At 38.3% G+C, this 27,558-nt stretch overlaps 4 protein-coding genes across 7 annotated transcripts; 3 read left to right on the forward strand and 1 right to left on the reverse strand.

The window, feature by feature from the left end:
- Window positions 1-462: 462 nt before the first annotated feature.
- Window positions 463-19,460, forward strand: LOC139786014 (uncharacterized). Its single transcript, XM_071725181.1, has 2 exons — window positions 463-476; window positions 17,231-19,460. Exons 1-2 carry the CDS (start codon window positions 463-465, stop codon window positions 19,458-19,460), a joined length of 2,244 nt encoding a protein of 747 aa, XP_071581282.1.
- Window positions 19,461-19,595: 135 nt separating this feature from the next.
- LOC139786016 (uncharacterized) lies at window positions 19,596-20,786 on the forward strand. The gene has a single exon (XM_071725182.1). It carries the CDS (start codon window positions 19,596-19,598, stop codon window positions 20,784-20,786), a length of 1,191 nt encoding a protein of 396 aa, XP_071581283.1.
- Window positions 20,787-21,205: 419 nt separating this feature from the next.
- On the forward strand, window positions 21,206-22,177 carry LOC139786017 (uncharacterized). Its single transcript, XM_071725183.1, has one exon. The coding sequence runs from the start codon at window positions 21,206-21,208 to the stop codon at window positions 22,175-22,177; it is 972 nt and encodes a 323-aa protein (XP_071581284.1).
- A 1,428-nt stretch (window positions 22,178-23,605) lies between these two features.
- Window positions 23,606-25,152, reverse strand: LOC139786013 (uncharacterized). Of its 4 annotated transcripts, none has more exons than XM_071725178.1 (2): window positions 24,971-25,152; window positions 23,606-24,534 (listed from the first exon to the last, which is right to left on the reverse strand). In XM_071725178.1, the coding sequence occupies exons 1-2, from the start codon at window positions 24,979-24,981 to the stop codon at window positions 23,823-23,825; spliced, it is 723 nt and encodes a 240-aa protein (XP_071581279.1). In that variant the 5' UTR covers window positions 24,982-25,152; the 3' UTR covers window positions 23,606-23,822. The 4 variants fall into 4 exon arrangements, with proteins under 4 accessions (XP_071581279.1, XP_071581281.1, XP_071581280.1 ...); XM_071725180.1 differs by lacking the exon at window positions 24,971-25,152 and adding an exon at window positions 24,751-24,961; XM_071725179.1 differs by lacking the exon at window positions 24,971-25,152 and adding an exon at window positions 24,640-24,961.
- Between the last annotated feature and the right edge of the window lie 2,406 nt (window positions 25,153-27,558).

The following is a 27,558-nucleotide window of genomic DNA, read 5'->3' on the forward strand; positions in this document are numbered from 1 at the left end:
CCCGCGCCAGGCCGACGAGGGCGAGTCCGGCCGAGCAACATGCTCGATCCCGGCCCCCCCCGCCACAGGGGCGGATCCGGCCGAGCCACGCCCGATCCCGGTCCCCCCTGCTGCCACCCGCGGGAGGGCAGGGCACAGGAACCCCTCCAAATAATGCGATCATCCGTCAGTCGTGCCTCTGCTCGCGCTGCCGACCCTTAGCCTACAGCCAGATCCGCCGGCCCCGACCTCGGAAGATGTCCGAGCGGCCCGACGGGTCTCCCACCCAGGTCGCCCCGGCCCCGACCTCGAAATAAGTTCGAGCGGCCCGAGACGACCCTTCGCACCGGCGGCACCGTGGGTCCACAACCCTGGTGTGCAAGCCACCGATGCGGGCTTCTCCTTCGGTCGACCCGGCACCACGTACCGAGTCGGCCCGAAAGAGGATTACCCACTTCTCCCCTGCCGGAGCACCGGCGTGCAATGGGTAATGAGAAGTGGGTCTTCCCGCTCCCTCGGCGAGACGGCATCCCTGCCCGCCTCGGGAACGGGGAGAACGGTAACCCTCCTCTCCCCACGGGCTCACCCTCCCTGACCCTGCCGGAGCACCGGCGTGCAATGGGCAGAGAGGGGGCCTATCCCCAGTGGTTTTTTATCGAGGTTTTCCATCCTCTAGGTCGGTGGGAAGAGTAAAAACTCCTCCCTAGCGGTCCCGACCGACCGGGCGTTTGCAGTCAGGGTCGCCATCCTCTACCGGCCGTTGGAATCTGGGTGGGCGGGACTTGGAATTACGCCCGAGTTTCCTCGGACAACCCGCTCCGCCCAGACCCAGACTCCTAAGCAGGGCAGCCGGTCCCCCGGTTTTCTGTTAGGGTTTTCCTTCCCTTAGGTCGGTTAGGAGAGCAAAGGCTCTTCCCTCACGGCCCCGACCGGCCGGACAGTTGTTTATAGAGGTAGTCTGCCTCGCGAGTCCCCAAAGGGACTCCCCAGCCTCCGACATCCGTCAGGATGACGAAGGTTACGGTCTGACGTGCTCGGGACCCCGGGTGCGCAAGTACCCGTAGTGGGGAAGGCTCCTAGGGACTCCTAAGAGTCCCCGGTGGCCTCCTTCACCCCCTGGGGGGGGGGGTGCCCCTAATACTAGGATCTCCTGATATAGCTTACCCTCGTATAAATAATATAAGTTTCTGACTCTTACCCCCCTCAATTTTATTATTAACACTAACAAGGGAACGGTCGGGGGTGTCCGAGACCGATTTGGATGCGCTTTGGATATGTTGTTGAGCATCAAAAAATATTAGACTCGTATTTTTTTTTGCGGCTTATCTCGACGTTTATTGGTCGAAAAAACCCGATTTAGAACCTACCCGATTTGGATGCGCTTTGAATATGTTGTTGAGCATCAAAAAACATTAGACACGTGTTTTTTTTTGCGGCGTATCTCGACGTTTAGGGGTTGAAACAACCCCTCGAAAATAACGGATTTTATAGTTTTTAGCGAATATCTTCGAAAATATAAGGCGTATAAAAAAAAGTTTGATACAAAAGGTTTATGGCTTTTTGTGCTCTTTACAATAGCGTAATCAGATTTTTCAAATTTGTCACATTTTTTAATTTAACCCCACCCCCACCTATTATTTTTGCCAAATATAACAATTTTTCCAACGCAAATTTAAGAGCGTCAAATGCCAAATACATCCATGTGTATTTTTATTATGATACCATTATTGGATTTTTGGCAAGACGAGATGATATGTGGTATAGGCGTCGCGCTGTAGGTAGGTGTTGCGTTATTTCTGTTCAAGTTGCGCCGTACGCTTAAAAATTTCCATTTCAACTCCGGGATGACCGAAAGCGCTGATGCTGCCCGCTCGATCTTACAATTCGGCGGTGGTATTTATAATATCGGAGTCTACATTCCGTTGCTAGTCCAGGACTCTCGAAATAGCCTTGCGCTGGCCTTCGCATCAGCGCTTTCGGTCATCCCGGAGTTAAAATGGAAATTTTTAAGCGTACGGCGCAACTTGAACAGAAATAACGCAACACCTACCTACAGCGCGACGCCTATACCACATATCATCTCGTCTTGCCAAAAATCTAATAATGGTATCATAATAAAAATACACATGGATGTATTTGGCATTTGACGCTCTTAAATTTGCGTTGGAAAAATTGTTATATTTGGCAAAAATAATAGGTGGGGGTGGGGTTAAATTAAAAAGTGTGACAAATTTGAAAAATCTGATTACGCCATTGTAAAGAGCACAAAAAGCCATAAACCGTTTGTACCAAACTTTTTTTCATACGCCTTATATTTTCGAAGATATTCGCTAAAAACTATAAAATCCGTTATTTTCGAGGGGTTGTTTCAACCCCTAAACGTCGAGATAAGCCGCAAAAAAAATACGAGTCTAATATTTTTTGATGCTCAACAACATATCCAAAGCGCATCCAAATCGGTCTCGGACACCCCCGACCGTTCCCTTGTAAGTAATTTTATTAACAACGGAGTAGGAACAGGATGAACAATTTACCCTCCTTTAGCATCAAATATTTTTCATAGGGGCTCTTCTGTAAACCTATCAATTTTTTCCCTTCATATTGCAAGTATATCCTCAATTTTTGGCGCAATCAATTTTATTTCTATTATTTTAAATATACATCATAATAATTTTACTATAGATAAAATTTCCCTTCTAGTTTGAGCTATTTTAATTACCGCTATTTTACTTCTTCTAGCCTTACCTGTATTAGCAGGAACAATTACTATATTATTAATAGATCGAAACCTAAATACATCTTTTTTTGACCCTTCTGGGGGAGGAGACCCCATTCTTTATCAACATTTATTTTGATTCTTTGGACATCCAGAAGTTTATATTTTAATCCTTCCAGGATTTGGATTAATTTCCCATATTATTATAAATGAAAGGGGAAAAAAAGAAACCTTTGGCTCCTTAGGAATAATTTATGCCATAGTAGCAATTGGATTTTTAGGATTTATTGTTTGAGCTCATCATATATTTACTATTGGTCTTGATGTTGATACTTGTGCTTATTTCACTTCAGCCACGATAATTATTGCTATTCCCACAGGAATTAAAATTTTTAGATGAATCTCAACTCTTCATGGCATAAAAATTAACTATAATCCTACCTTATGATGATCAATGGGATTCATTTTTTTATTTACTATAGGAGGTCTTACAGGAATTATATTATCAAATTCTTCTATTGATATTATTTTACATGATACATACTATGTAGTTGCCCACTTTCATTATGTTCTATTTATAGGGGCTATATTTGCTATTATTGCTAGATTTATTCACCGATTCCCTCTAATTTCTGGATTTACCCTGAATAACTTTTACCTTAATATTCAATTCTTTTCTATATTTATCGGAGTCAATTTAACTTTCTTCCCTCAACATTTTCTGGGACTTAGAGGTATACCCCGACGATATTCAGATTATCCCGATAATTTCCTATCATGAAATATTATCTCTTCTATCGGATCCCTTATTTCTATTATTAGTTTAATAATCTTAATGTTCACTATTTGAGAAGCCCTAAGAACCAAACGTATACTTATTAATATATTTTTTTTATCCCCATCCTTAGAATGAAATACTAACTATCCCCCCCTTAATCATAGATATAATGAAATTCCAGCAATTTTTTAATATGGCAGATTAGTGCAATGGATTTAAAATCCTCTTATAAAGATTAATTCTTTTATTAAAAATTAATACATGATCATTAACACTCCAAAACTCAAATTCCCCAACCTATGATATAATAATTTTTTTTCATGATTTTACTATAATTATCTTAATTTTTATTACAATATTAATTACTTTTATAATAATAATAATAACTTATAATAAACTTATTAATCGATATTTACTTCATGGTCATACAACTGAATTAATTTGAACTATCATTCCCATATTTATTATAATTTTTATTGCCATACCTTCTTTAAAAATTCTCTACCTTACCGATGAACTTCACTCCAATAATCTTACAATTAAAACCATTGGCCATCAATGATACTGAAGATATGAATATTCTGATTTCAACAATATTGAATTTGATTCTTTTATGTTACCCACTAATCAATTAACAAATAATGAATTTTGCTTACTTGATGTCGACAATCGATGCATTTTACCATTCAACTTAACTATTTGTCTACTAACTACATCAATCGATGTAATTCACGCATGAACCATTCCCTCCCTAGGTATAGTGTTGTTAGACGGGCCGGTTTTTTCGCGCATGCGCGGACCTATTAGTACTGAAAAGAGGTTCCATTAGTCGCCCATACAAAATTGTTTAAAAATTGTGGAAAATTTTAATATATTTAATATACATATAGATATGTATACGAAAATATAAATATTAAAAATTCAATAATCTGTATTTAATAATAAAAAAATTTAATAATAAAAAATCAGTTAAAAAAACAGGAAGGAAGGTGATATAATTTATGAAATAAAAGAACTTGTAAATAAAAGTAAAATATTTTATTTGGCAGAATCTTATAGAATATTAACATTCGTTGCAAGGGTAAGGAAAACTGCCAAAAACCTTACCAGTATTCATAAAATAAAAGTACATTTTGTTATAAAATGGTATAAGCATTAATATAAAAACAAAAATAATATTGAAATATTTGTTTCATATAGAAAATAAAAAATTAATAACATTTTAAAATTACATAAATAGTATTTAAATATTTAATAATCAAATAAAAGTAAAATATGCATTTTAAAACAAACGTATTAAATACTATTAAATAAAATACTATTAAATAACACAAAAATAAAATTTTATTTATTATTAAAAAAAATAATATTAATATTTACTTATAGGTATATTAACATAAATAACATAAATAACAAATAATTTTCGTATAAAATGCTCTTTGGTTTCAACTTAAATTCTGAAATCATACAAATGATATTAATAATAATAATGACTAGCATGCATTGGAAAATATTGGCTAGATGTGTGACTCTAAGCAAAATAATAATAAAAAAATAAAAGCAAAATTATTATTTCTCATCAGATATGTTTGTATGTCCATATAAATTTTGTGACATGTCTATTAGACATTGATGATATGTGGGGTAAAATAGTAGAATATAAAGATTCTAATGAGGAAAAAATCTTTCCAAATTTAAAGTTATTTGTCGAAGTAGTTCTTTGTTTTCCTCATTCAAATGCCAAGGCCGAACGAATTTTTTCTATAGTAACCGATGTAAAAAATAAAAAAAGAAACCGATTATCTAACAATACTGTTTCTGCAATTTGCGTAGCTCGGTCAACCTTTCGAGCTGAAAGCATTAATTGTATTAATTTTGAAACTGATCCTAGGCATCTTGAACTGCATAATTTACAAAATTTATATGGACATACAAACATATCTGATAAGAAATAATAATTTTGCTTTTATTTTTTTATTATTATTTTGCTTAGAGTCACATCTCTATCCAATATTTTCCAATGCATGCTAATCATTATTATTATTAATATCATTTGTATGATTTCAGAATTTAAGTTGAAACCAAAGAGCATTTTATACGGAAATTATTTATGTTATTTATGTTATTTATGTTAATATATAAGTAAATATTAATATTATTTATTTTTTTAATAATAAATAAAATTTTATTTTTATGTTATTTAATAGTATTTTATTTAATAGTATTTAATACGTTTGTTTTAAAATGCATATTTTACTTTTATTTGATTATTAAATATTTAAATACTGTTTATGTAATTTTAAAATGTTATTAATTTTTTATTTTCTATGAAACAAATATTTCAATATTATTTTTGTTTTTATATTAATGCTTATACCATTTTATAACAAAATGTACTTTTATTTTATGAATACTGGTAAGGTTTTTGGCAGTTTTCCTTACCCTTGCAACGAATGTTAATATTCTATAAGATTCTGCCAAATAAAATATTTTACTTTTATTTACAAGTTCTTTTATTTCATAAATTATATAACCTTCCTTCCTGTTTTTTAAACTGATTTTTTATTATTAAAATTTTTTATTATTAAATACAGATTATTGAATTTTTAATATTTATATCTTCGTATACATATATGTATATTAAATATATTAAAATTTTCCACAATTTTTAAACAATTTTGTATGGACGACTAATGGAACCTCTTTCCAGTACTAATAGGTCCGCGCATGCGCGGAAAAACCGGCCCGTCTAACAACACTGCCTAGGTATTAAAATAAATTCAACCCCAGGACGTCTAAATCAAACTATATTATTTATAAATCGACCCGGGTTATTTTTTAGCCAATGTTCTGAAATTTGTGGAACTAATCATAGATTTATACCAATCGTAATTGAATCTACAAACCTTAATAACTTTAAAAATTGATTAACTTATTTTATTAACAATAATTAAACCTTATAACTTTATTAAATGACTGAATATAATAAAAGTATTGATCTTTTAAATCAACATATAATAGGTATTGACCCTATTTTTAATGAAAGAATTAGTTAAACCTTTAACATTAAATTGTCAATTTAAAATTATTAAATTTCTATATATTAATATTCTTTAATCCCACAAATAAGACCCTTATTATGATCTACTATTATTATTTTAACTATTAGCTTACTTTTAACTATCTCATCTATTTTATATTTTATAATTACCCCAGTTCCTCAAACTTTTCATTTTCTTCATCCTTCAATGAAATCACTTTATTTTAATTGATTATGATAATAAATATTTTTTCAATCTTTGACCCCTCAACATCTATAAATCTCTCATTAAATTGATTAAGGTTAATTATTATTTTTACCCTCCTCCCCTACTAATATTGATTTATTCCATCCCGATTAATTTTATTATGAAAATATTTAATTTTTTATTTATTTCAAGAATTTAAAATTTTAATCTCTTATTCATATTCTAATCTAGTGATTTTTATTAGTCTCTTATTAATAATTTTTTTCAACTATTTTTTAGGACTCTTTCCATATATCTTTACAGTATCTAGACACATAAATTTTTGTCTGTCTCTATCCTTAACTCTTTGATTTGGAACAATTATTTACAGAATTTATAATTACCTAAATACTCTAATAGCTCACTTAACTCCTCAAGGTACTCCTCTTTTATTAATATCTTTTATAGTTATCATTGAAACTATCAGACTAATTATTCGCCCTCTTACTTTAGCAATTCGATTAACAGCAAATATAATTGCTGGCCATCTTTTATTGTCTCTTCTAGGATCAACTGATCAATCAATCAATAACTTCTTAATTTTTATAATTATAATCATATCTCAAATTTTATTATTTATTCTAGAAATCTCTGTATCCATAATTCAAGCCTATGTATTCTCTATTCTTTCAACTCTTTATAGAAGAGAAATTTAATTATGAACCATCCCTTTCACCTAGTAAGTGTTAGTCCATGACCAATTCTTATTTCATTAAGAATTTTAAATAATTTAATTTGTACAGTAAGATGATTTCACCATTATAAGTACTCCATAATTTTAACTATCCCTAGAACTCTTTTTTGTATAATTCAATGATGACGTGATGTAACCCGAGAAGCAACTTTCCAAGGATGCCACACATTAAACGTTTATAAGGGAATACGCTTAGGTATAATTTTATTTATTATCTCTGAAATTTTATTTTTTTTCTCCTTCTTCTGAGCATATTTTCATTCTTCCCTGGCCCCTAACATAGAAATTGGACAATTATGACCTCCCTTAGGTATTATTCCTTTTAACCCTTTTGATATTCCTTTAATAAATACAATTATTTTAATTTCATCAGGCTTAACAGTTACTTGAAGACACCATGCCATACTAAATAAAAATTTTAAAGAAAGAAAAAAAGTCTTTATTTTACTATTATTTTAGGAATTTATTTTACTATTTTACAAATTATTGAATATAAAGAAGTCCCATTCACTATTGCAGACTCAATTTATGGCTCAACTTTTTTCATTGCTACAGGATTTCATGGTTTACATGTAATTATCGGAACTTTATTCCTTACTGTATGTCTTTTTCGAATAAACATTCTTCACTTCTCTTCCTATCATCACTTTGGATTTGAAGCAGCTGCATGATACTGACATTTTGTAGATGTCGTATGATTATTTTTATACATCTCAATTTATTGATGAAGATTCTAATTTTTTATAAATTTATCTCTTTTTAATAAATTTTATCATTTATATAGTATAATTAATTTATTACATTTAATTTCCAATTAAAAAATTTAATTTACTTTAATATAAATAATTATCCAACTTACTTATATCATTAGTATTTTATTAACAATTTCTACACTTTTTTACTGATTTTTTACTGATACTAAATTATTTAATCTCAAAAAAATCTTTTCAAGACCGAGAAAAAATTTCCCCATTTGAATGTGGCTTCGACCCTATGTCACCCCCCCCCCCCCCGCATACCCTTTAGAATTCAATTTTTTTTAATTAGTTTAATTTTTTTAATTTTTGACATCGAAATCGCCCTTTTAATCCCTTTAATTCATATATTTAAAATATTTAATTTACCAATAATCCTAACTTCTGTAATATTTATTATAATTATAATTTTTGGTTTATTCTTAGAATATACTGAACAATCCATTGATTGAAAAATCTAAAATTTACAAAATCATTTCCAAGGATATTAGTTTAAAATAAAAACATTTAAATTGCATTTAAAAATTATAAATTTTTTTATATATCTTACCTCTTAAAGTAAAAAATTACAATTTAATTTTGACTTAAATACTTGATTTAATATAAAAATCTAAGAGAACTTTAAAAAATCTTTTAACTAAAACCAAGATAAAGGTAAATTATTGTTAATAATTCCATTGAAATTTTTTAACTTTCTAGTTGAAGTAATTTAAAATGAACTTCTAATTCATTACCTATGATAAATTTTTAAATCATATTACTTTAATTTTCTTATATATAAATAAAATTAATTTTAACCAATTAAATAAATAATAAATATTATTTACTATCCTCCGCTTATTACCCTTTATATAGGGGAGACCGGGGCTAAGCCGACACTATTTTTTCAAAGGCAATTTTTAATATTTAATTAAAATTTTTAGGCAAATTCAATGGTACATATTTAAAGAGTGTTTCTTCAGGTACAAAATTGATTCAGGAAGTTTTGCTGTACGTCGCTTTGTTTTGCCGCCAGGAAAGGAAAAGTGACGCGAAGACAAATTTTCGAATTGAAAAATGCCGGGGCAAACTCGACATCCCGCCGGGGCAAACTCAACACTTTGTCTGATCGACACAATTTGATCTGGAACTTATTTTTTACTGTCTGAAAATGAAAATACATTGTTTATTGTGTATTTAAAAAGTACAAAAATTCGGAATAAAGTAGCTAGAACAATCATTTAAAATAATGAAAACAAAAATTGTTGAACTTTCAATTATCTTCATCTAAACTCATGTCTGAAAAACAATTAATGCAGGTAAACTCGCGATCGGACGTGCGCATACATTTGTCATGAGCCATACGGCTGCATGACAAGCATCGTTTGTTACTGGAAGCCGACGAAACGGCGTGGTGTTGACTTTGCCCCGGACGTCGTTTTTCACTTTTGTCACTTCAAAAACATGAAAATTTTGAAAATATGCAAAAACAATTATCGGATTCATATAGAGCATCAAATTTCCCATCAAAATCACTTACCGGTAGATTCGCAAGAGTAAAGCTCGATGAAAGAGTAGACATTTTTGAGAGATCAGAAAAATTACTTTTCACTATCAAAAACGCTTATGTCGCGTTAAAAATTACACTATAACTCAGAATGTTACCAAATTCCGTTGATAATACTGGCACATAAAGACGCATTTACAGTAGGAAAGGCAAGTTTCTACGATAGATTTAAAATGGCAAAAAGCCTAGTGTCAAGTTTGTCCTGTTGTCGGCTTAGCCCCGGTCTCCCCTATTCTATATTCTAAAAATAAAAATAATTAATAATTTAAATATAGTTTAAAAAACATTATATTTTCACTATAAAAATAATATTCTATATATTTATTTAAAAATCCACTAATTTTCTTAATATCTTCAATATTATGCTTTATACCTTTATAAGCTATTTAAATTTTTAAAATAATAAATATATTTACCCCAAAATATTAATAAATAAATATACAAATATATATATCTTATATATAAATTTAACACGAAAATATTGAATTATATATATGAATGAATTTTTTCCCAAATATTCTAATCAAGATATATCTACCTCTATCACTTTTACCCCCACACTATTTAAAGGATTATATAATCACAAATATAAATAATTTAAATACCACATTGAACTCACATAAAAATTTGAATAATAAAATTTCCTTATAAAATTATTAAAAGCTAAAAATATCCCAATGATTAATCCACAACTTCTTAAAGTTAATAGCTTCAATCCCACCCTTAAATAAGCCCTATATAAATCATAAAAAAACAATCAACTTAATATCGACCCTACAAAAATTCTTATCATTACTAAAATTATTATAGATAAATTCATTAAATTATTTTCTTTTAAATTATAATAACTATAAAATTTTATATTAAAAAAATATATACGGGGTGGGAGAAAAGTATGGAAACCCTGAAAAATCTCGAAAACTATAAGTTTTACAGAAAAATGTTTCAGACAAAAGTTGTTTGGTTTCGAGGGGGCCATAAGATGGTACCATTGGTTTGACCTTGGATGGTCGTTTAAAGCTCACGTAAACGACACCTTTAATTTCTTAAATGGAAACCCCTATTTTTCAATGCATATTCTTGTAGCTGATCTCGAGAGCTTTTCAAAACACTATAATAAAGTATTTTTTCATTAAGAACTTTTGAAATTATGAGGCTTGAAAGTTCTAGTATTTTGACATAAAATACAAAATATCTTGTAAAACATTAAGTTTTCGGTAATGTTACCTTAATACTTTTATGCACAGAATAATGAGACGAATCAATTGGTATGAAAAAAAGACATAGTTGCTTTTAAGAAAAAGTATGCAGATGCGTGTTGCAAATTACATATTTTTTCTTAAAGGAACTGTGCCTTTTTTTCATACCAATTGATTCGTCTCATTATTCTGTGCATAAAAGTATTAAGGTAACATTACCGAAAACTTAATGTTTTACAAGATATTTTGTATTTTATGTCAAAATACTAGAACTTTCAAGCCTCATAATTCCAAAAGTTCTTAATGAAAAAATACTTTATTATAGTGTTTTGAAAAGCTCTCGAGATTAGCTACAAGAATATGCATTGAAAAATAGGGGTTTCCATTTAAGAAATTAAAGGTGTCGTTTACGTGAGCTTTAAACGACCATCCAAGGTCAAACCAATGATACCATCTTATGGCCCCCTCGAAACCAAACAACTTTTGTCTGAAACATTTTTCTGTAAAACTTATAGTTTTCGAGATTTTTCAGGGTTTCCATACTTTTCTCCCACCCCGTATATAATACATTATAATTTTTATTATAAGCAAAAGTTATTTTATAAAAATACTTTACTTTATTAAAATTAAAAGTACTTTTTTAATAAAAATTTCACGTTGCTGTTTTCTTTTTACGCATTACCGTTACTTTTTGTAAAAAAAATAACATAATATCGTTTAAAAAATGATATGTATATACATATACACACGTAGAGAGAAAAAGAAAGAGAAAGAGAGAGAGAGAGAGAGAGAGAGAGAGAGAGAGAGAGAGAGAAGAGAGAGAGAGAGAGAGAGAGAGAGAGAGAGAGAGAGAGAGAGAGAGAGAGAGAGAGAGAGAGAGAGAGAGAGAGAGAGAGAGAGAGAGAGAGAGAGAGAGAGAGAGAGAGAGAGAGAGAGAGAGAGAGAGAGAGAGAGAGAGAGAGAGAGAGAGAGAGAGAGAGAGAGAGAGAGAGAGAGAGAGAGAGAGAGAGAGAGAGAGAGAGAGAGAGAGAGAGAGAGAGAGAGAGAGAGAACACATAGATATAATATAAATTTGATGGCATAACAGCAGTTTGGCTATTTTTCTAATAGAATCGATGTTAATTATAATTTAAATTAAATTACCTACATTGAATTTTGGCACCGTATTTATATTACCATAGTGTTACCCCCCCCCCTCCACACACACACACACACACATACACACGCGCGCGCGCGCACGCACATAAAGAGTGAGTTATTTTAATTTACCCACCCCAATAACTTTCTTATTTTTAATTGTAGAAAAAAAATGCTTTAGACGAAAGTTGTTTGGTTTGAAGGGGGACATATGATTCTTACATTAGTCATGTCGTAGATGTCGTTTTCAAGAAATTTTAAAGGCGACTAATTTCTTAAATAAAACTTGATTTTTTCCCTTAAGATAAAAGTTGTAGAGCTCGTGGAGACTTTTCCAAAACACTATAATAAAGCTCTCGTTCATTAAGGATTTCCTGAGATATTTTAAATTTTGTTATAATATTTTTAATATAAAATATAAAATATCTTGTAAAGTATTAATTTACTTTTCGATGACTTTACCTTGATACTTTTATACGTAGATAATGAAAGAAATCAATTGTTGTAAAAAAAGAACAAAAAAAATTATATAAAAAATTTTTATTACATTTTGTAAACGCATTCAATTTTGCAAAATTGCAAATGTAAAAATTAATTTTATTATTATACGCTTTCTTTCATTATTTTATATACAAAAGTGTCAAGGTAAAGTAGTCGAAGATGAATACTTTAGAGACTAACGAGGTATTTCATATTTCATATTATAAAAATATCATGAAAAAATTTAAAATATCTCAGGAAATCTTTAACGAAAGAGAGATATATTATAGTGTTTCGTAAACGTCTCGACGAGATCCACAACTTTTCTCTCAAGGGCAAAATCAAGTTATTTAAGAAATTAGTCGCCTTTAAAGTTTCTTGAAAACATTTCTTAAAAACATCTACGACATAACTCACGTAAGAATCATGTGTCCTCTTTTCAAACCAAACAACTTTTGTCTAAAGCAATTTTTTTCTACAATCAAAAATAAAAAAATTTTAGAAATAATTTGAACAGTCAAATATTCTTTATCTCATGTAGTTTTAGGAAAAAATGTTTCTGACAAAAGTATGACTTGGAGGAGGACAAATAATGGTCAAATCAATTTTTGAAAAATTAATTTTTTTAGGTCACAAAATTATTGTCACATAAAATTCTATTTTTTAAATTATTATTTTAAATTATTATTATTATTATTATTATTTTTTCTATTTTTAAATTCTATTTTTTAATGTTTAAATATATTAAAATTTTATGAAACTTGTAACGGCTCATCACTTTTTGAATAACAATAACGATAACAAGTTACTTTTTATAATAGGTAATGAGTAACGGTAACGAGTTACTTTTTTCAACGAAAATAACGAGTTACGGTAACGATAAGTTACTTCTTTCAATGAGTAACGATTAACGGTAACAAGTTACTCTTCTCAATGCGAATAACGAGTTATAGTAACAATGAGTTACTTCTTTTAATGAGTAACGAGTAACGGTAACGAGTTACTTCTTTCAATTAGAATAACAAGTTATATACGAAAACGATGAGTTACTTTTTCAATGAGTAACGAATTACGGTAATGAGTTACTTTTCAAACGTAATATTATATTATTAATTAATATACCCTGATATTATATTATTAATTAATTATTTATTTATTTGAAATATATTATTATAAAATATTCTTAAAATATATATTGGGACAACTTTGCCGAGTAATTAAGACCCTCCGCACTAGACTCTTGTATACGTATAACGCCGTAACCAATACGTTTCTTGTGCGTTGATCCACGTTACGTTACGCTGCATTACTATACGAGAGTCTTGCGCGGATACTCTTACAGTCATGATGAACGAATATCTAGAGACGGAGCACGCGCTCTGAATATGCTCCAATACGCGTGCAATTTTATGTGTTAAGGCATTCCTGTCCCCGTGTGTACTTTATAATTTTGCTTTACAACTTAGCATGTACTTTAAGTTGTAAAGCGAGTTCCACGCTTTCAACCACGGGGGGGTGCGGGGGGGGGCGAAGGCCCCCCCTCGCACCGCCTCGTCTGTGTGTGTGTGTGTGTGTGTCCACGCGAAACGAGGTGCCACATGGGTTCATGACGCGCTTTACAACTTAAAGTACATGCTAAGTTGTAAAGCGAAATTATAAAGTACATGCATGGAAAGGGGGGTGCAGGGGAGCAAAATCCCTTCGCCCACGCATGTACTTAAACGAGCTTGTAAAGCGCGTCATGAACCCATGTGGCACCTCGTTTCGCATGGGCACACACACACACAGACGAGGCGGTGCGAGGGGGGGCCTTTGGCCCCCCCGCACCCCCCCGTGGTTGAAAGCGTGGAACTCGCTTTACAACTTAAAGTACATGCTAAATTGTAAAGCAAAATTATAAAGTACATGCATGGGGAGAGGGGTGCAGGGGAGCATTTCCCCGCCCACGCATGTACTGGGCACACACATACACACACGTGTGTATGCCCTGCTTTATAGAAGTTGTGATTTCCGTTAAAGCAGGGCACACACACTAAATACTTTTAAAGCGCGTCACTCACACACACACACACACACACACACACACACACACACACGCGGGGGGGGAGTGCAAGGGGGGCCTTCGGCCCCCCCTCCCGCACCCATCTCAGCCGGTAGGCAGCGTGGACCTCGCTTTATAACTTAAAGTACATGCTAAATTGTAAAGCAAAATTATAAAGCACATGCATGGAGGGGTGCAGGGGGGCTTACATGCGTGAGCGCACGTGAACGGGAGGGCTTTGTCAAACTAGTATAGCAAACGTAGCAGCGCCTTTGTCAATCAGACTAGGGATTTTAGGCTGTATGCAAAAAGGCTAGACGTCTTGTTAGCCACATTGCAGAACGTGCATCATTAACCAATGAGGCTGGTGCTAGTTAGGCTTTTTGCAAAAAGTCTAAAGTGTGTCAGTCTTATTGAGAACTAATGAATGCTTTCGCAAAAAGGCGGCTTTTTGCAAAAAGGCTGATTTCGCAAAAAGCCTGCGACATATACATAATTAATGAAATATTTACCACTACCATCTCCATTAACATCAAAATAATTAATATATATTTATATATATAAATTAATAAAATATAAGAAATTATAAAAATTTGAATTCTAATTAACATTAAATCTAAAAAAATTAGTTTTATAATTTAAGATATTAAAAATATTAATTTTGTAAATTAAAAATAAATTCAAAATTTTAAAACTATTAAAAAAATAATCTAATATTATACCCTTAATCTCCAAAATTAATATTCTTTATAAACTATATTTTGTTTCTACAATAAAATCTCATTATTAAATTAACTCATATTAATAAATAATTATGCCAAAAATACTTTTTTAATATATTTTTTTTATAATTTTATTATTTTTAATCCTACATATACTAATGAACATTCGACCTCACCCTATTCTCATAATTTTACTAATTCTTATTAATACCTTCTCAATTTGTCTAATAATTTCACTATGACAACCTAACCCAATATACTCTATTTTATTGTTTTTAATCATAATTAGTGGCTTATTAATTATTTTTCTTTACTTCTCAAGTCTTATTACTAATGTCCAAAATAAATTCTCCATAAATTTTATTATATTAATTAATTTTATTATCAATCTAATCTTTTTCTATTATTTAATATATACTAATTTTAAAAATAATGCCTGACCCCTACATTCTTACATGGAAACACAAATTTTTTTTACTTTTAACCAAGAAATATTTAAAAATTTATTCATAATCTACACATACCCTTACAATAATTTTACATTCTTATGTATATTCTTTCTACTAATCGCTATATTTATTATTATCAAATTATGTACCATCAAATCATCTTCCCTACGAAAGATTTCTTAAACAAATATGAATAAACTTACTAATGTTATTAAAAAATCCTTATTAAAACTAACTACTCACCTCAATATTTCTTATTGATGAAATTTCGGTTCCTTATTAGGAATATTTTTATTCATTCAAATTATTAGAGGATTCTTTTTATCACTACACTACTGCCCCAATAATCAACTTGCATTTTCAAGTATCATTCATATTATACAAAATATTTCAAATGGCTGATTAATACACAATATTCATATTAATGGTGCTTCTTTTTTTTATTTGTATATATACCCACATCGCCCGAGGAATCTACTATAATTCTTTCAAACTAATCGATACTTGAATAATTGGAGTAAGAATTTTTTTAATTTCTATAACAACAGCCTTCCTTGGCTACGTTCTACCGTGAGGCCAAATATCTTACTGAGGGGCCACAGTAATTACAAACCTAGTATCCACTATTCCTTACATAGGTCAAATAATCGTAATATGAATTTGAGGGGGATTTTTAATTAATAATGCAACACTAAATCAATTCTATTCTATACATTTTATCCTCCCATTTATCATCCTAATAATAGTAATTATACATTTATATTTTCTTCACATAACTGGTTCTTCAAATCCTCTAGGAATTAACGGTAATTCCTACAAAATCCCCTTCCATATTTATTTTTCCTTTAAGGATATATTCGGTTTCATATTATTTCTAACAGTTTACTCAATCTTAATTTTCCAATACCCATATATTTTTAGAGATCCAGATAACTTTACCCCTGCTAATCCTATAATTACTCCTATTCATATTCAACCCGAATGATATTTTCTATTTGCTTACGCCATTCTACGATCTATCCCTAATAAACTAGGAGGAGTCCTAGCCCTTTTAACTTCTATTTTAATCCTTTACACCCTCCCCTTAATTAATCCTTGACATATGCCTTGAAGACCACCCTCTCAATTATTATTTTGACTTGTTCAGGATCGAACGTAAATTTATAACTGAATAAATTCCGAGAAATTGATCTGTAAAAGTGAATTTGAAGTATTCCGGGAAACGACGCTAATTCGAGGTCTTATTCGAGAAATAAGAAGGTCGTTTCGCGGAAAGAGCAGTGAACAAAACAACTGCCTCGTTCTTGCGTGTACCGACTCTCTTCCCTTGTCTCGGGACCTCAGTGCGCGAGGTAAACACCCGGGACAAGGCGAGAGACGCTACGAAAACAGCTGATCGGTCGCCAGCTGCGTGATCAGCGGAGCCGTTTAACTTTCCGAAATTAAGTGCTTTTCTCGTGGTGGCGGCATCCGATTGGCTCATTTTCGCTCTCGCTGAGGAAGCCCATCTAAGCCAGAAGGGCATCTTCCTGGACCTCGTACGGTCGCTGAAGGCGAAAGAAGACGCCGCGGCCACAACTGCCGGTCAAGAGACCGCGACAGCGACTCCTCGCACCACGCTGCCTCGCATTCAGCTGCCGCATTTCACCGGGAAGTACGAAGACTGGCTAGCGTTCCGGGACCTGTTCCTGTCCATCGTCGGCAGGGACTCGGCGGCGACGCAGGTAGAAAAATTACATTATCTAAAGAGCTGCTTAAAAGGCGAGGCCGAACTGTTAATTCGTAACGTGGCGACTACCGAAGAGAATTACATTCGCGCGTGGAACATTCTCAGTTCTTATTACGAGAACAAGCGATTGTTAGTGCGCGCATATCTCGCGAATTTCATCGCCTTGCCAAAAATGAAAGGCGAGTCCGCGGTCGAATTACGCAAGATCTTCCATGGAGTAAAGGCAACCGTCAGTTCGCTGGACGGTATCGGCCGCCCCGTGAATCGCTCCGAGGACTTATTCGTGTATCTCGCCGTCGAACTCCTTGATCCTCGTTCGCGTCGCGAGTGGGAGACATTGATAAGTGATTCCAACGAGCCGCCGACATATTCCGAACTTGAACAATTCCTCGACCGTCGCTTGCACACGTTGGAGTCGATGCTACCCGTTAAAGTGGACAATGCCGCGAATAAGACGGCGCGTAGTCATCTCGCGCGTAAACAGGAGGGCAAGTCCGAGGCCAAGCGTGGCCGCTGTCCGCTCTGTACGAAGGAGCATATATTGATGTTTTGCGACAAGTACAAAAAGAAGACGGCTTTAGAGCGACGTCAATTTGTCGAGGAAAAGAACTTGTGCTTTAATTGTCTCGGGCGACACAGAGTGAGCGAGTGCGTCGTGAAAAAAGACTGCTCGGCGTGCGGTGCCCGTCACCACTCTTCGATCCACGACGCGTGCCGCGAAACCGATGTCGCAAAGACGGCGCATGTAATCCACGGAGCTCCCGTTAAGCCGGTCGCAGTGCTTCTCGCCACCGCTCGCGTTCGCGTCGCCGATCGCTTCGGCGCCTGGCACTCCGCGCGCGCGTTGGTCGACCAGGGCTCGGAGATCTCGATAATCTCCGAGAGACTCGCTCAGCTGCTGAAACTTCCGCGATCGCCCGTTTCAATTTCAGTCTTCGGGATCGGCGGGCAAAAGACGTGCGCGGCGAAAGACCGTGTCTCGTTGTCGATGTCGCCGCGGACGGGTGGAGCAGCCATATCGCTTACTGCGATTATCCTTCCCCGTCTCTCCGCGTACGCGGGTGGAAGCTCAGCCGTTGCGGCGTCCTGGGCTCACATTCGTGGCCTCAGTCTGGCGGACCCGGACTACTCAGCGTCCGATACGATCGACGTACTCCTCGGAGCCGACGTCTACGCGGCCATCCTCTGTCCGGGACTGCGAAGGGGTGGCGAGGGCGAACCCATCGCCCAGAATACACAGCTGGGCTGGATCATCTCGGGCTCCGTCGGGGAAGCGAGCTCTGGCCGTTCGGCACAGGCCTTTCAATGCCGAGTCGAGGAGGATCTAACGGACATAGTTCGCCGTTTTTGGGAGCAGGACGAAATTCCGTCGACGAGCGTGGCTTTCAGCAAAGAAGATCGGGAGTGCGCGGATTATTTCGCTCGCACCCACAGACGCAATGCCTCCGGTCGTTACGTCGTGCGTCTTCCCGTAATAAGTCCGTTGCCGGATCTCTCGGACACGCGCCGCGTAGCCGTGCGTGTGTTAAAACACATGGAGAGTAGGTTCGCGCGGGACGCCTCCTTCCATGCGTTATACCGCGACTTCATGCGTCAGTATGCCGAGCTGGGGCACATGACGCCGATTCCTCCGGCCGCGGAAGTGAGCGACAAGCCGCGTTGCTACCTGCCGCATCACGGCGTGATGCGCGAATCGAGCACTACAACCAAATTGAGGGTCGTGTTCAATGGTTCGACTACCGTCCCATCCGGCGCGTCCCTCAACCAACATTTGATGGTCGGACCAAATCTTTTGCCGCCTCTAATAATCATCATCATAAAGTGGCGTCGCCATCGTTTCGTTTTCGCCACAGATATTGAAAAAATGTACCGGCAGGTCGAGGTTGAAACGGAGGACAGGGACCTGCAGAGAATCGTGTGGCGGAATGATACAAGCGAGGAGATTTAGGATCTCTGGCTTAATACAATTACCTACGCTTTGACGTGCTCTCCATCCTTGGCCATTCAAACACTGCACCAGCTCGCTGCCGATGAGAGAGAGAAGTGGCCGCTCGGCGCGGCCGTCTTGGAGGACGAGACGTACATGGATGACGTCTTGTCGGGCGCGGCCACGATTCAAGCGGCCAAGGAAAGACAACGACAACTTGTGCGGATCTGTATGGCGGGCGGCTTCCCGCTCAAAAAATGGTCCGCGAACGATGAGGCGCTGCTCGAAGACCTACCAGTGGAGGACCGACTACAACAGGAGCCCCGGGGCTGGCAACCAGGCGAGAGCCATCTCACCCTAGGACTGCGATGGCATCCTCGCGACGACTGCTTCGCCTTTTCTACTCGGCTACTTCGAGTCGAGACGTTCTCGAGGCGAACGGCCCTCTCGCTGACGGCGCGGCTATTTGATCCGCTGGGCTGGCTCGCCCCGGTCACAGTACGCGCCAAGATTATCATCCAGTCGACGTGGCTGCTGGGCATAGACTGGGACACGCCTCTGCCCGACGACGACTCTCGACGATGGCACGAGTTGCAGAGCGAGTTGCCTCTCCTCGAGGCCATACGAATCCCGCGATGGCTGACGTGCGGACGCGAGGGCTGCCGGCTTGAAATCCACGGCTTTTCGGACGCCTCTGAGCGGGCTTACGCCGCGGTTGTCTACGTGTGGACCGAAGACGAAAGCGGGAAGATCGAAGTCAGGATGGTGGCCGCCAAAACTAAAGTCGCTCCTTTGAAGCAGGTGACGTTACCTAGGCTCGAGCTGAGCGCTGCCAAGCTCCTCGCTCAGCTGGCAGCTCCCGTTCAGCTCACTCTCGAAGCGATGGAGGCACCGATTCATTGCTGGACCGATGCAAAAGTGGTGCTGAGTTGGATCCGCGGCCACCCCGCCAGTTGGAAGACTTACGTGGCGAATCGAGTGAGCGAGATCCAGACCTCGCTACCCAACGCACAGTGGCACCACGTCTCCGGACGAGACAATCCGGCGAATTGTGCCTCTCGAGGATTGTCCCCACAAGAGCTGCTCGACCATCCACTCTGGTGGCAGGGGCCACCTTGGCTGCGGACGGAGTCGGGACCGTGGGAAGCTCCGTCATCGACGGTCGAACTACAGGACGACCTTCCTGAGCGACGAACTCTGGCTCACGCCGCAGCGACTTCCACCGCGGCAATCGACGAGTCGCCGATGCTCACGGGGCACTGCTCGTCGTTACTGCGCCTGCCTGGTGCCGTCGCTGGCTGCCACGATCTAGGAGAACGAGGATTCCGGAGGACGCTATTCCGCTGACACTGGGAGCGGTAGATCTCGAGGAGGCTCGCCAGTGTTGGCTGCGCATCGTACAGGCGACTCACTTTCGGGCGGAGCTGGCGACAATCCGAAAAGGAGAACCGCTGACGTCTCGCAGCCACCTGGCTAAGTTAAACCCTTTTCAGGACAAACAAAGCCTTCTGCGAGTCGGCGGCCGCCTGAAGAACGCTCCTCTCGCCTTAGATGCGAAGCACCCCGTGATTCTACCGAGCGAGTCTCACTTCACGGAGCTGGTCATTGAGGCACATCACAGACGAACTCTCCACGGCGGTGTTCAAATGACCCTTGGCTCCCTGCGCCAAGAATTTTGGATACCTCGAGGCCGCGCCCTAGTAAAACGGCGAATCCACCGCTGTCTGACTTGTTTGCGATGGCGGGCGGCCTCACCTCAGCCGATGATGGGAGATCTTCCGCAGTCGAAGGTAACTCCAGCTCGGCCGTTCCTGAATACCGGTGTCGATTACGCCGGACCGATATGGCTTCGGACTACTAAAGGACGAGGTCATCGAGCCTACAAAGCGTTTATCACAGTTTTTGTCTGTTTGAGTTCTAGGGCGGTCCATCTCGACGTAGCATCCGACTACACAGCCGACGCCTTCCTGGCCGCCCTCCGCAGGTTCGTCTCTCGTCGCGGTCTTTGCCAAAACTTGTACAGCGACTGCGGCACTAATTTCGTCGGTGCCGACAAACAGCTTCGAGCGCTCTTCTCCGCGAGCGGCCAGGAAGGCCGAGGCATTGTGGAGCGCCTCGCCGAGGAGAGAATCCACTGGCGATTCAATCCTCCGTCGGCTCCCAATTTCGGCGGGATCTGGGAGGTCGCCGTGAAATCGACTAAGCACCATTTGCGGCGAGTACTGGGCGACGCCAAACTGACCTACGAAGAAATGGTCACCCTTCTTTCACAGGTCGAGGCGTGCCTTAATTCGCGTCCTCTCCAGGCGATTTCCGACGACCCAGAAGACCTGACGGCTTTGACCCCGGGCCATTTTCTTATTGGGACGGCCCTGACCGCCGTGCCAGAACCGTCCCTCTCCGAGGAACCGACGACGCGCCTCTCCCGATGGCAGTTACTGCAACGCATGAGGGACCACTTTTGGAATCGGTGGTCCAAAGAATACCTTCACTCGCTTGCCCACCGCCCAAAGTGGCTCAAGGACAGCGGGCAACTTCGCGTTGGGCGATTGTGTCTCATCCGAAGCGAGACAACGCCTACGACCAAGTGGCCGCTCGCAAGGATCGAGAAACTGCACCCCGGCGGGGACGGGCATGTAAGGGTGGTCGAAGTTCGCACCGCCAACTCAAGGTTCACCAGGCCGGTGAACAAACTGATCCTCTTGCCCGACAGCTCGGCGTCCGAGGACGACGCGTAATATGTATCGTATTAACTTGTATGAAATGTAAATTTGTATAACATGTAAGTTTTCTCTAAAACGGGGTGACAAGAAAAAAAAACGAATTGCGCGCGTTGAATTAAAGCAAAAATTGCCTGCGCGCGTAAAACATACGTCTCAGAATTCACCGTTTAAAGGACGATATAATCGGCGCTCTTGCTCGAGCGACCTTAGAAAAGAATGTCTGCTGTAATATCAAGCGCCCGCGGAATAAGTAAACGGTTTCATACGCGGTCGCGATCGTTAAAGCAATCAGGATTCTAAAGGTGTACGCTCGCCTTTCACAACGGTTACGAACTGCAAACGCTATCGCGTCGAGCCTAAATTTGGATACTGTGGAAGTTCTGCCTAACTGAATTCGTCGGTTGCACCGGACGAGGCGGGCGGAATGTTCAGGATCGAACGTAAATTTATAACTGAATAAATTCCGAGGAATTGATCTGTAAAAGTGAATTTGAAGTATTCCGGGAAACGACGCTAATTCGAGGTCTTATTCGAGAAATAAGAAGGTCGTTTCGCGGAAAGAGCAGTGAACAAAACAACTGCCTCGTTCTTGCGTGTACCGACTCTCTTCCCTTGTCTCGGGACCTCAGTGCGCGAGGTAAACACTCGGGACAAGGCGAGAGACGCTACGAAAACAGCTGATCGGTCGCCGGCCGCGTGATCAGCGGAGCCGTTTAACTTTCCGAAATTAAGTGCTTTTCTCGTGGTGGCGGCATCCGATTGGCTCAGCCGAAATTTCAGCCCGTTGCCGGGGGCCCGGAGCCTGAGTTTATATAGCTCCGGCCCTCCGCGCGCACGGAGCACTCAATAATAGTACGCCGCATTAGCGTGTTGACAATTACGATTCCGTATTCCATACGATTTTCGGTCGTCTTCGAGATCCTGCGTTTCGTTGCTCGCGATAGAAACTCGTAATTCGAGTGACTGCATTTCCGCGCGCATTTGCCGCGTCATTAAACTGTTCGCGTAACTCGCATTTCTAGCGCGCCTTCGCTCGCTAAAGTGCTCTTGTTTGCGACAAAAGGAACTATTGTAAATAACTGTAAATAGACTCGATCTTAATTATAGACATTCGTTAAACTGAACTTAAACTGATCATTAACCTTTGAACGCTAAATTTCCTTCACCCATTCGCGCACATGACTATTCATTAATAACTTCATCATTTTAACTTGAGCAGGAGCCCAAGTTATTGAAAATCCTTTTATCTCTATTAGCCAATTTTTTTCATCTTCCTACTTCCTATATTTTATTATTCTTTCCTGATGTCATTATTCTTGAAAAAAACCCACTTATTTATAAATAAAAAAATTTAATTAATGATCTTGTTCAAGAATATATTTTGAAAATATAAAAAAGAAATTCAAACTTTCTATTAATTTTTTCATAAATTACTATGTAAATTTATTGCCTTCCCCGCAGGGTTTACAAGGCGTTTTTGAGAGGAACGTTCCCAAACCTCGTACAACACACAGTACCCTTACCCTGGTCTCTTACGACCTCACAATTATTAATTTCCCCTCCCCCCCTCGCATCCTGCCCTCTCCTCTTCCTCTTCCTCAGCATCCTCCGCGACTTCTTCTGCTACCTCCCTCCTTCCTTTGCGTCTCCCTTCCGCTCTCTATTTTGCCCATTCCCTCTTCCTCTTGCCTTTTTCCTCCTCATCCGAATCCATGAGGAGCTTCTCTTCCATTCCTCTAGACATCTCCTCCTCCTCGGATCTCGTTTCGCTCCTGGCATCCTCCCTACTCCTTTCTAACCTCTTCCCTTTCTCTTCTCTCTCTCTATCCCTCCTCTCCACCGATTTATCTTCATCTAACTTCACCCCCATACTGCTCCCTGCTCTCCTCCTTGCTTCCAGGACTCGCCGCTTCTCCTCCTCGCCCCCCAGTCTCACTAAGAACGTCAGCCACGCACCTCTCTGTCCGATCAGCCTTACTTCCCTTACCTCCACTCTCACCTTTAGTCCTTCTGTGAACAATTCCTTAACCTTCTCCCAATTCGATTCTTTTCCTTCCCATTTCTCTTTCTCTATCCTTAGAATCACATTTCTCTTCCTCAGCTCTTCCTCGTTCTCACCCCCCACCCCCCACCATTTCTTCTTCTCAGGTCTCCTTTCCTCGTACTCTTCCCTCTTCCTTTTACCTCCATTCTGCTCCATTCTTTCCACCTTCCTTTTCAATCTCCTTACTTCCTCCTCCAGCTCCTCCATCCTCTCCTCCTTCCTTTTATTGTCCTCCTTCCCCTCCTTCAGCATCCTCCTCACTTTCTCCTCCATCATCCTCTCTACCGCGTCCACTAAAGCTCTTCCTTTTTCTTCCATCCTGAGACAACTGAAAATGCACTTATATTAACCACCTCTCTTTTGCTCCGCTCTCTCTCTCTCCTTCCTCTCCTCCTCTGACCTATCGCCCTTCTCTCTTTCACCTCCACCTTACCTTCGCTCCTTCCGCCTCCAATTCTTTCTCTGGCAACCGCTTACTCTTTTCCACCACTCGCACTCGTCTCCTCGGTCCGCCTTCTCTACTGCCGCCACGTGTTTACCTTACCTGTTCACCTCGCTCCGTTGTCCCCTCCCTTCGCTCTCTCGATCTCGCCGCTTGTCCCTGCCACCCGTTGCAGTGCTGCGTGTTGCGAATCCGCCTTAACTGTCGTGCCGCTCTCGCCTCTCGTGCCATCTGCTTCCTCTCCCGTGTTCCCGTCGACCTAACCTCATTCTCCGGCCTCCTCATCTCTGACCAATTTCTGCCGTCTCCTCTTCCTATTTACCTCACCTCCATTTGCTCCACCTCCTCTCTGCTTCCTTCACCCCTATCGCTCTTCCTCCGCCTTCCCTCCTCTCCGTGTCACCCTTTTCCGTAACTCTTCTTCGCTCTCTCTCTGTACTGCCTGTTCCCCCGCCGAGGGCTACGGGGGACCTCCTCATAAATTACTATTATAAATATAAATTTAAGCCCCATAACTAAAATTATATAATTTAATACTAAAGGCAAAATAATTTTTCAACATAAATATATTAACTCATCATACCGCATTCGAGGTAAAAGTCCTCGCATAAAAATAACTAATAAAATCATAATGTTTAAAAATAAACACATTAAATTTATATTTAAATAAACATTTGTAAATAACAATAACATTACATATCTAAAAAAAATAATTATACCATACTCCGCCATAAAAATCAAAGCAAATCCCCCTCTAAAGTATTCAATGTTAAACCCTGAAACTAACTCTGATTCCCCCTCTACAAAATCTATAGGTCTACGATTTAACTCCGCTAATACTCTAATAAAAAATACTAAAAATAAAGGAAATAATGATATTAAATATCAAAAATTTATCTGTCACATTATATAATCAGAAATTCTATATCTTTCTCTCAAAATTATAGTAATTAAAATAATTATAATAAATCTAACCTCATAAGATAATGTCTGAGCTACTACACGCATTGCTCCAATTATCTATATATATAAGTCACGTCCGTCTGTCTGTCTGTCTGTATGTACGCGAACTACTCATTCGTTAGTGGACCAAATTTTTACCAAAAGTATATGAAATAGGGGTAGAATTTTCCGGGGATGAAAATGTCGTGGTTAATTTTTCGTTACCGATCTTTTTGGAAACCGGTTCCGAAATTTTTTCAAATTTTATATAATTTTTCTAATTTTTTGGAAAATAATTGACCAAATCTCATTCGTTAGTGGATCGAATTTTTACCAAAAATATATGAAGTAGGGGTAGAATTTCCCGGGGAGTGCCATAAAGTGTATAGTTTTTTGTTACCGATTTTTTGGAAACCGGTTTTTCGAGGATGGGTTTAATTGCCAACATTTAATTCCCATACAAATTTATATAAAATAGATATTAGATATCAAATAGGCATGATGTCTTTCACATACATGTTTTTCTCTCTTCTACGAACATTATATTTTTTATCATACTTTCTTTTTAAAATTCTCCAAAAATATCTACGACTTTTTTTTCTATTTTAAAACTTCTTTATATACCACACTAGCTGGTTACCCGGGCTTCGCCCCGGAGGACATATGTAATAAGACTCTCTCTCTCTCCTTTTTCCCCTCCCCTCCCTCTCCCTCTCGCCCTCTCCCTCTCTCTCTCGCCCTCTTCCGTCGTATACAATACTTTGAGATTCACTCAATTATTTCCTAAAAAATTGGAAAAATTTCATAACCAATTTCCAAAAAGATACCGGTTCCTAAAAAGATCGGTAACGAAAAACTATACAGTTTATAGCACTCCCCGGGAAATTCTACCCCTATTTTATATACAATTCTTTAAAATTCAGTTAATTATTTCTTGAAAAATTAGAAAAATTAAAAAAACCGGTTTCCAGAAAATCGGTAACAAAAAACTATACACTCTATAACACTCCCCGGGAAATTCTACCCCTATTTCATATACTTTCAGTAAAAATTCGGTCCATTGGTTTCCGAGATCATAGCGAACAAAAAAAAGGCTAATTCGAAAAACTTCTGATACCGGTTTCCAAAAAGATCGGTAACAAAAAATTATACACTTTATGGCACTCCCCGGAAAATTCTACCCCTGTTTTATATACAATTCTTTGAGATTCCGTCAATTATTTCCCGAAAAATTGAAAAAATTACAAAAACCGGTTTCCAAAAGATCGGTAACGAAAAACTATACACCCTATAACACTCCCCGGAAAATTCTACCCCTATTTCATATAGGCTTGGTAAAAATTTGGTCCATTGGTTTTCGAGATCATAGCGAACAAAAAAACTGCAAACCCTGTTGCTTTATAATAATAGTATAGATTAGTGGTTCTCCCCTCAGGCTCAATTTAATTTTTGAGATTGCTCGCTCGCATCTTTGTACAGCGACCGTTCAAGAAAAACAACTCGAAAAAGAGATTGAATTTTGAATGTGAGAAGCCGATTAGCTTGAAACTTGGTGACATTTATGAGTATATGTTTGGCTCAAACTTCTGAGCCGAACATATACTCATAAATGTCACCAAGTTTCAAGCTAATGAAATATCGGAGATATAGAGCCCTAGATATAGAGATCGATGTTGAATTTTAAAAATGCGAAAATATAACGACGATGCGCCGCGTAGCGGGCGCGAGTCGAACCCTCTCGCAGCGCGAGCCCGCGTTGTAATGCCCCCTTTTCATATAATTTAAAAAAAAATTAGTTCAGTGGTTTATATATTTTAAAAAATCGAAAAAATAAGATCGGTAACGTAAAACTATACAATTTATAGCACCCCGGGAAATTCTACCCCTATTTTATATTATTTCCCCCTCTCTCTCTCTCTCTCTCTCTCTCTCTCTCTCTCTCTCTCTCTCTCTCTCTCTCTCTCTCTC

Source organism: Temnothorax nylanderi, unplaced genomic scaffold (genome assembly GCF_030848795.1).
Source record: "Temnothorax nylanderi isolate EJ_2023f unplaced genomic scaffold, tnyl_v1.0 TNYL_tig0937_pilon, whole genome shotgun sequence".
NCBI classification, from domain to species: Eukaryota; Metazoa; Arthropoda; class Insecta; order Hymenoptera; family Formicidae; genus Temnothorax; species Temnothorax nylanderi.

Bases quoted from the DNA above. Each gene is read 5' to 3' on its own strand.
- LOC139786017 (XM_071725183.1), top strand. From the start codon at position 21,206: ATGGGAGATCTTCCGCAGTCGAAGGTAACTCCAGCTCGGCCGTTCCTG.
- LOC139786013 (XM_071725177.1), bottom strand. From the start codon at position 25,127: ATGAGGAGGTCCCCCGTAGCCCTCGGCGGGGGAACAGGCAGTACAGAG. The intron at 24,535-24,975 runs GTGAGGTAAATA...GTGCATTTTCAG, and splicing joins AGGAGGTGGAGCAAATGGAG to TTGTCTCAGGATGGAAGAAA.
- LOC139786016 (XM_071725182.1), top strand. From the start codon at position 19,596: ATGGATGACGTCTTGTCGGGCGCGGCCACGATTCAAGCGGCCAAGGAA.